The sequence below is a fragment of the Quercus lobata genome, chromosome 4 (genome assembly GCF_001633185.2).
Source record: "Quercus lobata isolate SW786 chromosome 4, ValleyOak3.0 Primary Assembly, whole genome shotgun sequence".
Lineage (NCBI taxonomy): Eukaryota > Viridiplantae > Streptophyta > Magnoliopsida > Fagales > Fagaceae > Quercus > Quercus lobata.
The window spans coordinates 24,555,818-24,572,008 of record NC_044907.1 but is presented as its reverse complement, the minus strand read 5'-3'; the positions used below and the strand labels follow the sequence as shown (position 1 = coordinate 24,572,008).

Here is a 16,191-nt window from a genome sequence, read left to right as displayed (position 1 = left end):
ACTTATTCTAAAGAACCTTAGGGTCTGCTCCAACTGCCATTCTACATTTAAACTTATTTCCAAGGTTTACAGACGAAAAATAACTAGGAAGGTTCCTGTTCTTGCAACGGTTGGTGAAAACAATTTCAAGGGTATACTGGAAATTTGTGTTCTATATAGTATATTCTGCAATTTTAACATCAACTAAAATTGGCGTTATGAATAAGGATTGGCCAAAAGGACAAAGTTAATGAGATTATTATTGTTGTCAAATAAATGTCTCTACACATTAGGTTGATATCCATTTTATTATGATTCACAAAGTACATCTATTTCCCCATTTTTCACCTTCATGCATTAAAGCTTTGCAATGGCATATACATGCAAATTAGATCTTGTAGAAAACTTTAGATCTTCCCAGCCTTCATCATCCACTTTAGAGAAGTATGAGTCAACAATACGGTCACTAACAAACTCCAATTTTAGAGGGTTCCCACTGAGAGAGAGAGAGAGAGAGAGAGAGCATAAGATGAAATAAGAAAAATAAACCAACAGCAATCTATATTTATGAAAAATATTGAGTGAGAAATCTAAAATACCAAAGATACAGAAAAAGAATGAATATCTACCTTTGGGTTCTTATCCTTATCCCACAGTATAGCTCTGCAGCCCTACAGTAAAAGGGGAGGTCTTAAATGATCCTCAAAAGAAGAAACTAGGAGAAGAAAAATATGTCAGTAAGATGAAACCTCAAAGAAATCCCTGCTGAGTTTTCCTTGCACGACATGACAAACCATTCTATACTCACGAACAAGGCATTGACCAACACCTTGGAGCCTTCCTTGTCTAATCTGTTTGCAAGAAGAGAATAAACATTAACTGGAAACAATCTCATGAGACAACTTAGTTTTATCTACATTTATAAAGTTATTGAGGGAAATAAATATTCTTGCAGATGTTCCACTAGCTCTTTTCAACAGGGCCATACATTTATATAGATCTAGGTGTATCATATTTCTTTAATGGTGGTAACCATACAACAGAGGAGATCATATGTCAGATAACCCCCACATTCCATCTTCATACTTCAAATGATATGCTCTATTGCACATATTAATAAAATTTTGTGTACTATTATTACAACTATGATTTCACATATTTACGGGGGAAAAAAAAGCATTGTGCATATCAACCAATCTGCGTCTTTCTCTTTATGCAGAAAAAGCAGGCAAAAGGTACAAGGCCATTATTTATTTGTTATCAAAACAAAACTTATATTGGCCTGTTAAAAAAAAAAAAGGCAGGAGTGCAGGACATTCTCTTTCATAGGATCCAACTTGATTCTCTAACATTTCTGGTTGTTCCTTCAAATTCTACCACAATCCCCACCCCACAGAGACTAAAATATTTAACTCAAATGTTCTCCAATGACCATAGCACATCCTTTTTCCTGTTTGACCAGTGCCAAACTATGTCACAAGTCCCATGTGCTAGGTGTAGATGACAATCTAGGTGTCAAACTAATTTACCCGTTTTTCTTTTAAAGAAAAAGGTAAGTGTATTTTATTAGCTCAAACCATTTTGGAATACAATCTCCAAATCAGATGGTAGTTCTTCTACTCAAACATCTAAACCTGTAGGTGAAACTGCTCTTCTAACAAGGGTATGGGCTAAACATGATTAAAAACCACTGTATAGAACTTAACAGGATGTTTGTCTCTTCAATAATATGTCCTTGCAAAGCAAAACAAGGTCTGTTGTCTCTCAAGGCTGAGATGACCAACATTGAGTCCCCTTCAAATTCAAGCTTGTGAATATTAAGATACTTGGCAAATTGAACTGCAACAAAAGCTTCAGTGGCTTCAACAGAGTGTGGGAGAGGAATTTTTTTGGCTCATTGCTGCAATAATAGGACACCATTGGAATCCCGAACGACAACCCCACTGCTGTCATAAGATATCTCAGAAAATACAGCCCCATCAAAATTGGCTTTGTATTCTACTTGGGTCGGTGGAGACCATTTTCAAATTGGGCCCAAGTAGAGTTCTCCACAAAATTAAAATTAAAACCAAGCTCAAACAATACCACAATCCAAATCTAACCCAAACAGTATCACAACCTAGTCCAAACAACAACAATTATAAACCCAAAAAAACCAATACGAACAAAAATTCAGCCCTATTAACAACTAAAATTTGGAAAAAGAAAAAAAAAAAAGCTAAAATGCAAATTGCACGACTAAAATTCATTTTAGACCTCTAAATTTTAAATTAATTTAATTTAGGCCTTTTGTCTAATTCTGTATAAAAAATGCTCACCATCTCTGTATTCTCTCGCATAATAATAAATACTTTTTGAGTCTCTCACTGGATGCTAACTGGCAGTGAACGACGACATGAACGACTCTGAAATTTTATATGAGTAACGATATGAGTGGGAGTGGCTGTGAATCTTCAAAGCTAACATATGCATCAATTTGGCATATATACCAAATTGATAGTATCGCACAAAGTCTGTACAGGGGTTGAAGTTAAAATGTTATCAAGAGGAAATATTTGTAGACAATGTCTAGCAGGCTCAGTCAAAATTTGGACACAAGGGCCTTTTTCTTGCTATAGCAAAGGGCCTTATTATTATTCCGGCCTTAAGTTCAAGCTTGCCATGATTAAAACAATTTGGGTTCAAGACATTCCAAAAGGGCCTTATTAAAAGTGTATCTGGTTTCTTTCAGGCCCAAACCTTTATTGGACTCGGATTAGAACCAAAAAATGGAACTTTCTAACTTTGATCTTGGAGTGCTAGCCCGTCAACTCTTGTTGCCGGCCACACCCACGGATTAGCATTAGTAGGGTATTCAATAAATATCAGCCAATATCTTGATTGCCAAAAGCACAGTCCAATTACTAGACCCAAAACATCACTTCCATTTGGGTGAAAACCCATCTCGATTTTCAACAATAGGCCTTTTTAGACATTTAGGCTGCTTAGGCAGTAAGGCTAACTTACATGGTTCCAAAAAGAAAATCCATTAAGAGAAACTAAGACTAAAACTTTGAGACACTGATTATTACAGCCTTAAAATTTTTTTTAGCCCGATTTACTCCCCAAACTTTGCATACATGCCAAATTGATGCATACATTAGTCTACAGATAAAATGACTAAAAACTTCAAAACTAAGAATATATATCTAAAATAATATTTCTCATTCTAAAGAAGAAATTTATCTCAATTTGCAAAACTAAATCGATTTTAGATATCCATATTGAGAGAAATACATACCTACAAATTTACAAACATGTACTCCACCAGATACCCAAGACGTAACACCAATCTAAGTGGACGGAATAGCCATCTATGTTACTTTGGTTTTACAGATCAATGTTTTAAAACTCAATTGAAATAAAAGAAATGCGCAAAAAGTTAAAATCAATATGTCTCAAGCTTCCCATAAATAAATAAATAAAAAGTTTCACGCTTAAACATGAGGACTCCATATGATCTAGTTAGCTTAACTAATAAAATCTCTGATAGTTGAATAAAAAATCTGTAATTCAATTCCCGTAATAGATTGACACACTCTTAACTACATTTTAATGATGCATTCTTCAGCCAATTGGGCCGGAGTACAAGGCCATCAATCTTGAACATTGTTGTGTCTCTCTCTCATCCTCGGCTAAACTGCATTTCCTCCATTCTTCTTCACAGCGCCCAAATTTAAGGCTCTCCCAAACCAAGTCCAAATTACTCACCAATAAGCCCAAGCCTACACCAGAAACTAGCCCAAACCTAAAAAAGAAATCCAACAATAAAAGCTCAGACCTGGGCCTATTTGGTAACACTTTCAAAAACAGTATTCAATTTTCTATTTCTTCCACAATTGAGCTCTTTGAGCTATTTTGTTGCAATTTTGGGCTCGTAGCTATAACGCCCAGTGGGCCAGAGATTGTTCTGCTAAGGTTTCTGGCACCCCAAAACAGAGCCGACACAGCACACAAATGCAGAGCAGGTGGTCACCTCCTCCGATGGGAATGATCAAGGTTAATTTCGACGGGGCCTTTTTCAGGGATATAAGGAAAGCTGGTATAGGAGTGGTAGTTCGGGACAGTAACAGTAAAGCCATAGCCACTCTGTCCGAACAAGCTAGTCTCCCCTTTTCTCCGGAGATAGCAGAAGCAATGGCAGCAGCCAGAGCAGTTTCTTTCGTACAAGGGCTTGGCTTCACTTCATTCATTTTGGAAGGAGATTCAGATAACGTAATAAATACCCTGAAGTCGGAAGAGATTTCCTTGTCAACCTATGGTCACATACTTAGCTCTGCAAAATCACTGTTGGTAGACAGAAGTTGTGTATCTTTTTCCCATGTTCGCCGTTCTGGAAACACTGTAGCGCATAACCTAGCTAAACATGCTAGACATGTTAGAGGTATTTCGGTGTGGACTGAGAATGCTCCTCCACATCCGGATTATGTATTTCTTACCGATCACGGTTAATTCTTCTCAATAAAGTTGATGTCTTCTTTCTCAAAAAAAAAAAAAAAAAAATTAAGAGAGTTAAAGAATGTGGTGATTGAATTGCTATTTAAATTGTGATCTTTATATGTTTTTGAAAATTGGGATAGAATATTATATTTAAAGAACCATCGCCTATTGTATTTATCATAGAAATTATAAATTCATATGAAAACGTTTTTAAAAAATTTAACTTTGTAGTTATAATACTTATTAGATAATAGATAATATGATATTTGAGATTTGAGAATTAGTTATACAATGTGTAATCTCATGCATATACATAGGTATAATTAAAAACAATCACAATTAAGCAAGACTTAGGTACAGTACTTAGGTATTGTTCCTTAGATTCCTCTCTTAAGATTTTGTCATGTGACTTTTTTCTCATGAATGGAAGTGTATTTTTTTAAGTTAAGTAGTCACATAGCAGAATCTTAAGAGGGTGAACCTAAGGAACAGCACCTAAGGTACTATATATAAATTTTGTCCATCACAATTATACAGTTTAAATTATAATCTTTTTTAGAAGAGGTTTAAATTGTACATGGTACTAACTTACATATATATATATGATTTAGAATTTAACTGGATTTAGACTCTTCAGTTATCCAATAATTCACTTGTCATAAAAACTACAAAAAAAAAAAAATAAAAAAAAATAAAAAATAGATGGACACATGGCACAAAATTGAACTTTAATTGAAATCCAATTTAGTATCTAATTAGATTTTAACTTTTTGATTTTTATAGTTAATAGTTTAAAAATTAAGGTCATTTAACCATTTTTCCCCCAAAGTTAACATCCCTTTAGATCCAACAAAAACAACTCACAAAAGAATAAGTCAAACCTAATGCACCATTCCTTGACTTGGGTCTATGGTATGTGAATTATAATTTTGAGTGACTACTTACTACTGTCATTTACTAAAGTATGAAAAACCTTAGTAACTTTTTAATTTGAATCTTTTAGGGGTTAAAAGTGGTAAATGGGAATGAATGATATAAATTAAGTCTACACATTGTATGGATGTATGTCTAGTATATTATAAAAGTTGGATTTCACAGTTGGTGGATGCACACAATGATGACAACTGACGCAACGACAATGCAAAAAATAATGACACATCATATTTTGTAATTTCCTTCATCTATTGGGGATGATATTGAATAAAAACAATGCTACATGACGGACAATTATTAGTACATGTCAATCTTTTTGTAATGTCAACAATAAATAAAATTTTTAAAAAGTCCTTAAATGCACACTATAAATTCCACCATTATAATAAACTAGTGTGTAAACTCGTACATATACATGATTACAGTACAATTAAAAATAATTACAATTATATAGTTCAAATTATATATTTTGTTTTATAGAAAATGTTGAAATTATACATGGTATTAGCTTATAAATTTTTTAAACCATATATTTCTAAAATGTGTAATGGTTTATCATATATATATATATATATATATAATATATGATTTATAATTTAATTGAATTTAGACTCTTTGATTTTCGCACTCAATAATTCACTTGTCACAAGAACTGAAAAATTAGATGAACATGTGGCGCAAAATTTGACTACAATTGAAATCCAAATTAGAATTTAATTAGATTTGAACTCTTCGATTTTTATACTTAATAATTCACTTGGCACAAAAATTAAAAAGTAGATGGGACACATGATGCACAATTGGACTCCAATTGAAATTTAATTTAAACTCTAGTTTGATTTTCTCTAAACTTTGGTTTTTAATATATATATTTATTTACTTTGATATCCACTCTAAGCTCTTTTAATACTCCAAAATATATTCTTTGGATAACCTAGAAGGCATCTTTTCATTTTCAGAGTAACCTAAATGACATGTTTAAAATGTGCTAAGTATGTGTAATAAAGTATCATAATAAATTACAAATGCTAATATAGTACACAGCTTATAAAGGATTTTTTTTCTCAAAAAAAAAAAAAAAAAAAAAAAAACTTAGAAAGAATTTCTTCATTGATATCTTTTATATTTTAGGAAAAGATAAGTGTTCTTTATTAGCTCAAGTCATTTGGGAATACAGTCTCCAAATCAGATGGTAGCTCTTTTACCCAAATGCCTAAACCTATAGATGAAACACTCTTCTAGCAGGGCATGAGCTAAATAGTTGCTCTCTCTTTCAACATGATTAAAATGAAACCAAAGTAAAGAACTTAATAGGACTTATGTCTCTTTAATAATATGTCCATGTAAAGCAAAACAAGGTTTGTTGTCTCTCAAGGCTGAGATGACCAACATTGAGTCCCCTTTCAAATTCAAGCTTGTGAGTATTAAGATCCTTGGCAAATTGAACTGCAGCAAAAGCTTTAATGGCTTCAACAGAGTGAGGGAGAGGAATGTCTTTGGCTTATTGCTGCAGTATTAAGACCACTGGATACCTGCCATAGATATATCAGAAAACACAACCCCATCAAAATTGGCTTTGTATTCTACTTGGGTCAGTGGACAACATTTTACAGGTTGAGGAGTCCTTCCTGAAGCCAGCTGTTTCTGGGCTTCTAGAAAATCTTGAAGATACTATTTTGCCTTAAGTCCCAGCTCCCATATTTCCCAAGTTGGTTGGTTCATCCGAAGCTTGTTTCACCGTTCCCATAAGCTCCAAGCAAGTGTAGCAAAAAGAGCAGCGGTATATTTGGAGGATTTGGTGAGGATATAAGTCCTCCATCAAATCGACACCAGACCTGCAGTTGCATTCCAAAAACTTCTTAAACAACGGTTCAGACTTCCATACCACTTTAGCATCATCTTAGCTCCACAAAGAATGAAAACAATCTTGAATGACCTGCCTCCTATATATACAAGAAGCTACTTTTGGTTGGAAGTGACTCATTACAGAAACGCCAAATGAAGTGTCAGAGTTAATTAGGCACCATAAGCTTCCAAACCCCTTTCCACAACAATTTATAGCTCTCATATATTGTTTGAAGCACCTAGAAGATTTGAGAATTTATTATCAATAAGCATATTATGCACTATCTTGACCGAATAATCACCATCCTGTGTCAATGGCCAACACAGAGTATCTTCATCCCAGAGTGGAACCAGTAAGGGCCCAAGGGGGCTAGGCCCCCCTGACTCTAACCAAAAAAAAAAAGAAATAGTATAGGTAGTATACCCATTTTCAACTTGGGCCCAATTAAAAATAGTGTTCTCAAAATTAAAATTAAAACTCAACCCAAACAACACCACAATCCAAATCTAACCCAAACAATATCACAACCTAGTTCAAACAACAAAAATTATATACCCAAAAAAACCAACCCAAACAAAAATTCAGCCATATTAACAACTGAAATTCACAACAAAAAAAGAGAGGCTAGAATGCAAATTTCACTTTCTAAATTTGACTGAATTTGTTTTCTAAGTTTCAAATTTATTTAATATAGGTATTTTGTTCAATTTTGTTAAAAAAATGCTCATGGTCTCTTTATTCTCTCGCATAATAATCAACTTTTTGAGCCTCGCACTGCATGCTGACTGGCGGCGTGAAAGACCACATGAGCGACTCTAAAATTTCACGTGAGCGATGCTATGAGTGGTAGTGGATGTGAAATTTCATAAGGCTGAAGTGAACTAAAACTATTTGAGAGAGAGCTAAACGCTTGTGATAGGCCAAAAATGTATTAACCCCTTGTAATAAATTAACCAATTAATTTAGCCAAGTGAATTAATTAAGTTAATTAATATGCAAACGCGTGATAGAACAAACGAATCATCAATAAACTAAATATGCAGTGGAAAATAAATTGACATGGTGATTTGTTTACGAATGAGGAAAACCAACATGGCAAAAACCCCACCGAGTGATTTTAAAGACACCACTCCCGTAATTTCACTATTATCACAACAAACGGTTACAAGTAAAGGAATCCCCGTATCTTATACCAACCTACAGTTGAACTCTTACCCTAATACCCAATTGGACTTGTTCTATAGTGACAGTTTCTCCTTTTGATGCACGGCTCCCAAGTATGTTACTAACCAATTGCGCGGATCCCAGTATGCAACTTCAATCACCAACTAGAGAAGGTTGTTAGCTACAAAGTTCTTCAGCTCATCCCAACGATGAAGACCAAGAAGATGCTTGGTCACAAAACCCTATGGTGCACAAACACAGCAACTTCTTCAAGAAAGATGAACTAGGGCAAATTCTGTCTTCAGTAACAATTTGCTTGAACAAAGTTTGCTCAACACTTGTGCAACTTGTGAACACTTTGATGGCCCTTAAAATAATCATTTTATATATCTAGGGTTATGAGAAAAAAAAGCCCAAATACATAAAACCGGATTGGAGTCAAAATAGAACTGGAATTCTGTTTTTCATAAAGCTTGATAGCTACTTGTCTGTCGAGATACTGTCAAGTAACTGTCGAGCCACGGGGCTGAAACAGCTTCTTAAGCTCGATGGATAGCTAGTTGTCGAACTTTAATGAACAACACTTCTTCAGCTTGTTTCTTGGACAGACTCGTATGTCTTCAATACTTGATCTTGAAACATAATTTCTTGAAGTGTTAAACACATTCTAGATCTACCCAAATACAAGTAAAGTACGTTTTGTTAAAGGATTAGTCAATTACATAAAATAGTAACATTTGTTCCTAACAAATGAATCACATATGTCCTAACAGTTTAAGAGTTTGTATATTTTATTTTGATAGGAAGACGTGAAAGCCTGTTAAAAACGTGTGGAAGAAAAGTAAAGGTGCGTTTGGATATCACTTATTTTATTGAAAATTGAAAACTGAAAACAATAAAAAAAAATTACTGTTCACTATGCGGTTACTGTTCATGTCACGTGAACAGTGCACCAAGTGCTGGTCCCAAAAAAAAAAAAAAAAAAGAAGCAAAATGAGAACGTAGGAAGCGCAAAACGCGCTTCCCAAACGCACACTAAAGAAAGGGCAATTGCGACTTGGGATTTGGGAAAAAGATGGAGTATAGGTTGGAAAAAAATTGCTTTTTGATTATTTTATTATGGATTATTTACCCATTAGTTTTTAAATAAGTGATTATGGTGTCACACTATTGGCCACAATATTGGCCATAACTCGCCACATGGCGAGTTGTGGCCAATGTTGTGGCACCATAATTTTTCTTTTTAAATTGTCCAATTTCTTTTATCAACCAATTTCCTTACACCAACATGTCACTACCTCATATTTATTACTTCAAATTAATTTTTGTCCTATCTTATTTTTATCTTAATTATTCTAATAAAAAAAACTAGCATAATTAATAATTAAAAAAAAAATACTATTCTAATTATTAAAAGATTGCTAAATATATTTATATATAATTCCGTAATAATCTTGAAATGGTAAACTAGTATTAATCGGTACTAAAATATATTGTATTCATGACTATACTAAAGTTACACACACACACACACACACACAGAGAGAGAGAGAGAGAGAGAGAGAGAGAGAGAGAGAGAGAGAGAGAGAGAGAGAGAGAGAGAGAGAGAGAGAGAGAGAGAGAGAGAGAGAGAGAGAGAGAGAAGTAATTTAATAAAAATAATTGTAAAAGTTACAAAAAGTGTGTATAGAGTTGAATAATTGGTTGGTAAGTAATATATTAAGGATCATTGGATCAATGATTTTGTCTCTTTGTCTTTGTTTGTAATTTGTGAATACTAAATGAATTCTTATTTGGAGTTTAATAAATTTTTTATTTGCTTATACTCCGCCACTTAGTTTGAACTTTGTTGAGGACAAATTTTTCACACCACATAGCTTCATTTCATTGGCAATCCGTACCACGTTAACATTATCATGAATTTTGGGAGAATCTATTTTAAAGCCCAAAAGAGTCCATATTCACAAAAATGATGCCAAAGCCCATGGTCCAAAACTCATGGCGATATAATCTCATCAAGGCCCATAGTTTGAGCTCATGACACAACATCTCATTTTTGGTTCATGATCCAAGCTCATGAGTCTCATCGGGGGAATTTTGGGAGTCGTAGTTTGGAGGGCCACGAAGTATGTTCAGTAAAGCTCCAGTGGTTTAAAGTTGATAAAGGAAAGCATGTTGCTTGGCATGTCTTCCCCAATTCCCTGAACTTTGACGGGTCAGTATGCAATAGGTAATATTTAGTAAGCCTCTTATATTACATAATACTTAACATGATAAAACTCCCCATGCTCTTTACATAAAAATTAATGTCCATCATATAATATAAGTTTTAAAATATAATTATATCATTCCATATTAATTATATTATTATTTTCATATAAATCAATTCCAAGCACATGGCTAAATATATATTAGTATCTCATATCTAGCATTAAATGCTCTCTTTACTCTCCAAGATTTGGTTAAAATACAAAAAGACCATATTTGCATCTCTAAAACTTCATCATTAATCAACCAACTAGTCTATTACTTACCAAAATTATATATGGACTAAACATATAATTTTTTCCAAGAGAGGAAACTTAGCCGAAAATACCAACAACAGCTCTAGAAGAAATTGCATATAGCTCTGACAGAAGCTGTTTTGCAGAAACAGCTCCAACAGAAGCAGCAAACAGCTCTAGCAGAAGTAGAAATAGCTTTTGCAGAAACAGTTTCAACAGGTTGACACATGTCCTAAAATGATGTCATTTTCCCATAAATGCCTAATCCCAGCAACTGGCTGTCATACCTAAAGAAATAAGAGGATCTCATGACGATTATCTTGCCATTTTTAGCCAAATCATGACTTTAATGCCAAATATTTTTTCCTTCAAGTAAGATGTCATTTGGATGATATCATTCAACTGTGATTGACAGCTATTACAACTATAACATCAGCCTTAAAGCCTCTAGCTTTCTTCTTTTGACTAAAAAACAAAGTCCTACTAATGGAACCACTTACCTTGTCAAGGACTTTTCCTTATTTGCATTTTTTTCTTTCAACTATGTTCTGATCTAGTTACATAGCTTGGCTCTATATAAAGAGGACCAAGCTACACACTAAGGGGGGACCGATCCATCCTTCTCTCACCATCTTATGTAGAAACTTTACTCATTTTGCTGCAAAATACACATTTTCACACTTTCCCATCTCTTTTACAAAGTCCCTCTTCATAGATAACAACACAACACACATATTACAACATACCATTATCCATTACCCATCTTTCCCATACTCCATTATTCTGAAACTTCATCATTTTTGCTGCCCAAAACACATCTCTATCTTATTCTTTATTTTTCATACAAAATCTCCCTTCTTAGAAAGCAACATAACCCGTAACACAAATAATCTCATGTATTCACTATATTTAACCTTCATATTATCTATCTCACACTTCCATATATTTTACAAATACATTCCTCACAAAATACCCATACATACTTCTCATATATCTTTAAACTCCATGTCTCACAAAGTATCCATATACAAGATCCATGTCCAAAAAAGTATCTACATATAATTCCTATACATATTACAAGCACCATATCTCACAATATATATATTTCTTACCATCTCTACACATCTTAAAACATATCAAAATACTCTTTCAAGAACACATTACAAAAGCCCTTTCTCATGAAGGCATATGAACATCAATACTAAGGCCTTTCTCTTGGAAGGTACAAAGACTTCATATTAAAATCATTCTCATTGAAGACATACATTTCTAATACTTAAAGCTATTCTTATGAAAAGCACGAACTCACTCATGTTTGAATAAAAACTAAAAGGGTATTATATGGGGAAAATCATTTAAGTGCATGATTAAGGAGACAAACTTAACCAACCGATGCACACGACTAGACATGCTCTCTCTCCCTCAAGTTGCACCAATTTTTCCCTTTCAAACATGAAGTCACTATGAAAGGATTCACTTCACCATGCTGCTAAAGTGTTAAATCCATTAGTGTTGTACAGTTGGAGCTACAAAGTCTGAAAGTTGCTGAAATGCTAAGTCCATTGATGTTACGGCTGGAGCTGCAAAATATGAAGATAAGTCATTATATTTTATCTTCAAATTTATATTATTAAATATATTTTATTCATTATCATTTTACCTTTGGATGCAAGCTATTTTAATATCATCTCATTATTTAATGAACATGATCTCACTAATACTTCATTAATGAATATACATGTTAATAAATCAATAAACCACCCTTGGACACATATTTTTTGGACATGAATTACCATTGGACATATATTATTTGAACATGGACCATTGCCGGACATACTTTATCCTGTTGAACATGAACCATGAACCGCAACTAGACATGGACTATTGGACTCATCCCACTGTTGGATATTTGATACCTAATTAATTATTTTCTAATATTGGACATCACTTAATATATATAATAATAACGTATCAACTCGCTATTTAATCAAAGCTATCATGCTAAGTATATTATTTATTTATTTCAACGATTATCATGATTCTAAGACTTTGGGTTTCATCTATTTTGTAGGCTTAAAAATACATTGGAAGCCATTGGTTTATGCGGCCCAATGTCGAGTTCCGGATTGAACTCCCTAAAACAAATCCGGGCTTAGCAAAGTCACACTTCCAATGAAAGACACGTGGCCATGCGCAAAAACCGCCCCGACAAACTTCTAGGTTCTCCCCTTCCTAGGACCTACTAACTAGAATCCATTTGAAAGCTTCAAGTCTTCAACCCATCCAAAAATAAATCACTAATAGTAGGGTAAAGGGGTTGTTTTGTGGAGAAGAAATTTTGGAATTAAGGGATTGTGGTAACCAATTTTGTCCCCAAATATTAGACTTACTCCCATCACCTTACTCAAACTGCCAAGCAATTTTGGAGAGCAAGGAGTACTCCATTTAACCCAATAGATTTTTTCTGGTATTACTTTATTTTTCATTGATATCTAACCATATATCTAGTTCTATATTATATATCTAACTATATTACCTTGGCAAACAAAGAGTCACACTAACTCTTTTTTTTTTTTCATGATAATACTAACGTATGGCTATATGAGTATTAGATATTTTTATTTTTTTAATCACTTTAAATAAAAATCAATTGCATGCTCTCCCTTATTTTAGGAAAAAAAAGTTTTTAGGTTTAAATTGTTTTTTGATTAATTATTATAAAAAATCACAATATCATTCAAATAATAGTTACAATATATAAGCAAACCATAACATGCAGTCTACAATTGTCCAAATCCCAACAAGTTCACGGGATAAGAGCATTGGACCCAAGCTAGTTCGTACTATAAGCATCTATGATACCACCTATAAATAGAAATGACAACTACCAAAAGAATTTTTTAAATCATACTTTTCTTTCATAGCAAAAATGAAAATTCCTTAACTAACATTTTCATGCATGAAGTTTCCTTTTTCTATCCAAAAAAAATCCTTTGGTTGGTCTTTTCTGTGTAGATTCTCATGCATAGATGTTTGTGGTGTAAATTTATTCAGGTGACCTTTTTCGTGATATAAATTCTCTCAAGTAGTGACTAATATACACAACCTATTACGTACAACATATATGCATTTAAATGGCATTTTTCTAATGTAAATTATCACATAGTAATTCAACCACTGAACTATAGAAATTGCTAAGAGTGCGTGATCTAGCGGGGCAGGGGACTCAAATCCAAGACACTCTGTATGGCAGAGTTTTGTTAGCCCAAGTTCACTAGGCCACAAATAAGTCACGCCCTTTCTAAGGTACCTAAACTACACAAAATATTTTGACAATTGTTGCCTGCTTTATAAATTTATTAAAAACAAATAATAAAAAAACCAACAAAACTTAATTAGCCAATTCAGTTGAAGCAGAACATGTAGGAGAATGCTTTCTTTCTTGCCATCATCATCATGGTTTCTATAGATCCTTTTTTTGCTGCTACTTTTGCCTTAGCTAGATAACCAAGGTATATACAGAGTAACTTTTTTTTTTTTTAGAGAGAGTTTCAACTTATGGCATCCGCTCCTGATGATAACTCTTTATCATCAAACCGAGACACCAATTAGTTTTTAGTGTAAACGAGGATTGAACTCCAGATCTCTTATTCAATCATCGGAGACTTGACCAGTTGAGTTAACTGGAATCCACACTATAAATCAACCAAGTTTACAGTGTGGCTATTCAAGTATTGGCGTCCAATTGCAATATTCAGAGTTTAGAGGACATACAGAAGGTATAGGGTACAAAAGATTTTTATGTTCTAGTTTACCAAAACTAGTAAATTTGCTAAAACAAGATTTGCAAGCAGCCATTTCATTCGTTTTACGCCAACTGTGGTGTGAAGATGGTGAGAAGTTTCACTTGCTAGTTGATTGAAAAAAAATTTGGTCCTCGGTGACCACAATGACCTGACGTTTGAGATAAAGTAAACCAAAAACAAACAAACCAAAAAAACAAAACCTATCTTATACGCAATCAAGAGATCAATAATTACGGAAAGTCGTATAAGACTGAAAAAACAACGCAATCAGGAAATCAACAATTACGGGAAGTCGTATAAGACTGAAACCTCAGCACCGCCCTGCAGCTGCATAGCAAGTGTGTCCTCTATCAGTCTTCTCTGCATATAGCCAAACTCTCTCGTGATTCAAGGATATATACATTGTATGCTAACAGATCTGATCGTAGATACTGACAAAAAGCATAGTGTAATGTCTACTAATCTAAGTTTGGAGACCAAATTTGACTTAATCACTATCAAATAATTTATCAAGATGACGCATGTACCAACGCCAATAAATTTTTGTTGTGTTCTTGATGTTGATATTATCCCACTTCCACGAACTTTAATTCACCTATTTGAGTGGAAACTGCTTGTTACTTTCTTGTAGAAGATAATACTTTTCATCAAGACCACAAAAACAAGTTCATTTTATCTTCATCTATTTGAGTGGAAACTACTTTTTACTTTCTTGTGGAAGTTTTCTAGTGCAAAAATTTCCTCTCTACCTCCAATGGCAAGAGGATTGACATTCAGTGCAGGACTCAGCCCTTATTGCTCTTGTACTAGTCCATGAAACACTCAGTGCTAATGATCATTACTCTTCCCCTTCTTCCTGTGGCAATATTAAATACTATTTCTTTAAATTGATAATTTTAATACCCTAAGGAGTTTGTTATCCAATTATTTAAGGGAAAAAAAAAAACGTATATATGTTCAAGTACACTACACACACTCACATGTTCTAAAAAATGTCCATAAATTTTCTAAAATTAAAAGTGTTCTAGAAAATATATGAACATAAATTTTCAAAAATATTTTATTGGCGTAAATGTACTTTTAGTCCCTACATTTTAGCTTTTTTCCATTTTAGTCCTTACATTTTAATTTTACCATTTTTAGTCCCTAAACCAATTAATGCACATTATTTTCGTCCTTTTCATCAGTCAACCAATGGAAATAGCTGAAGTGGCAACCGGAGGAATTAAAATATTATAAAAATGTCACATTAGCCATGACACATCAACATATAAATTTAAAAAATTAATTTATTAATTTTAACTAAATAAAAAAAAATCAAAACATAATTAAAAATCAAAATTCACCTGAATTAAGATTTAAAGATTAAGAAAAAAAAAACTTGTAGTAACGTTCTCAATTTTTCTTAAATTTTCTTGTCAACCAAACACAAAATCATCAATAAACACTAAACTCAGACACAGTGCCAAATTCATTTTTC

General features: G+C 33.4%; 1 protein-coding gene and 1 long non-coding RNA gene across 2 annotated transcripts; one reads left to right on the top strand and one right to left on the bottom strand.

Moving 5' to 3' along the window:
* Nucleotides 1-208: 208 nt before the first annotated feature.
* LOC115983229 lies at nucleotides 209-857 on the bottom strand. Its single transcript, XR_004089919.1, has 3 exons — nucleotides 729-857; nucleotides 609-650; nucleotides 209-475 (listed from the first exon to the last, which is right to left on the bottom strand). It is a non-coding gene; the product is annotated as an uncharacterized LOC115983229 (long non-coding RNA).
* A 3,118-nt stretch (nucleotides 858-3,975) lies between these two features.
* Nucleotides 3,976-4,470, top strand: LOC115984891. Its single transcript, XM_031107880.1, has one exon. The coding sequence runs from the start codon at nucleotides 3,976-3,978 to the stop codon at nucleotides 4,468-4,470; it is 495 nt and encodes a 164-aa protein (XP_030963740.1).
* The last annotated feature ends 11,721 nt before the right edge of the window (nucleotides 4,471-16,191 follow it).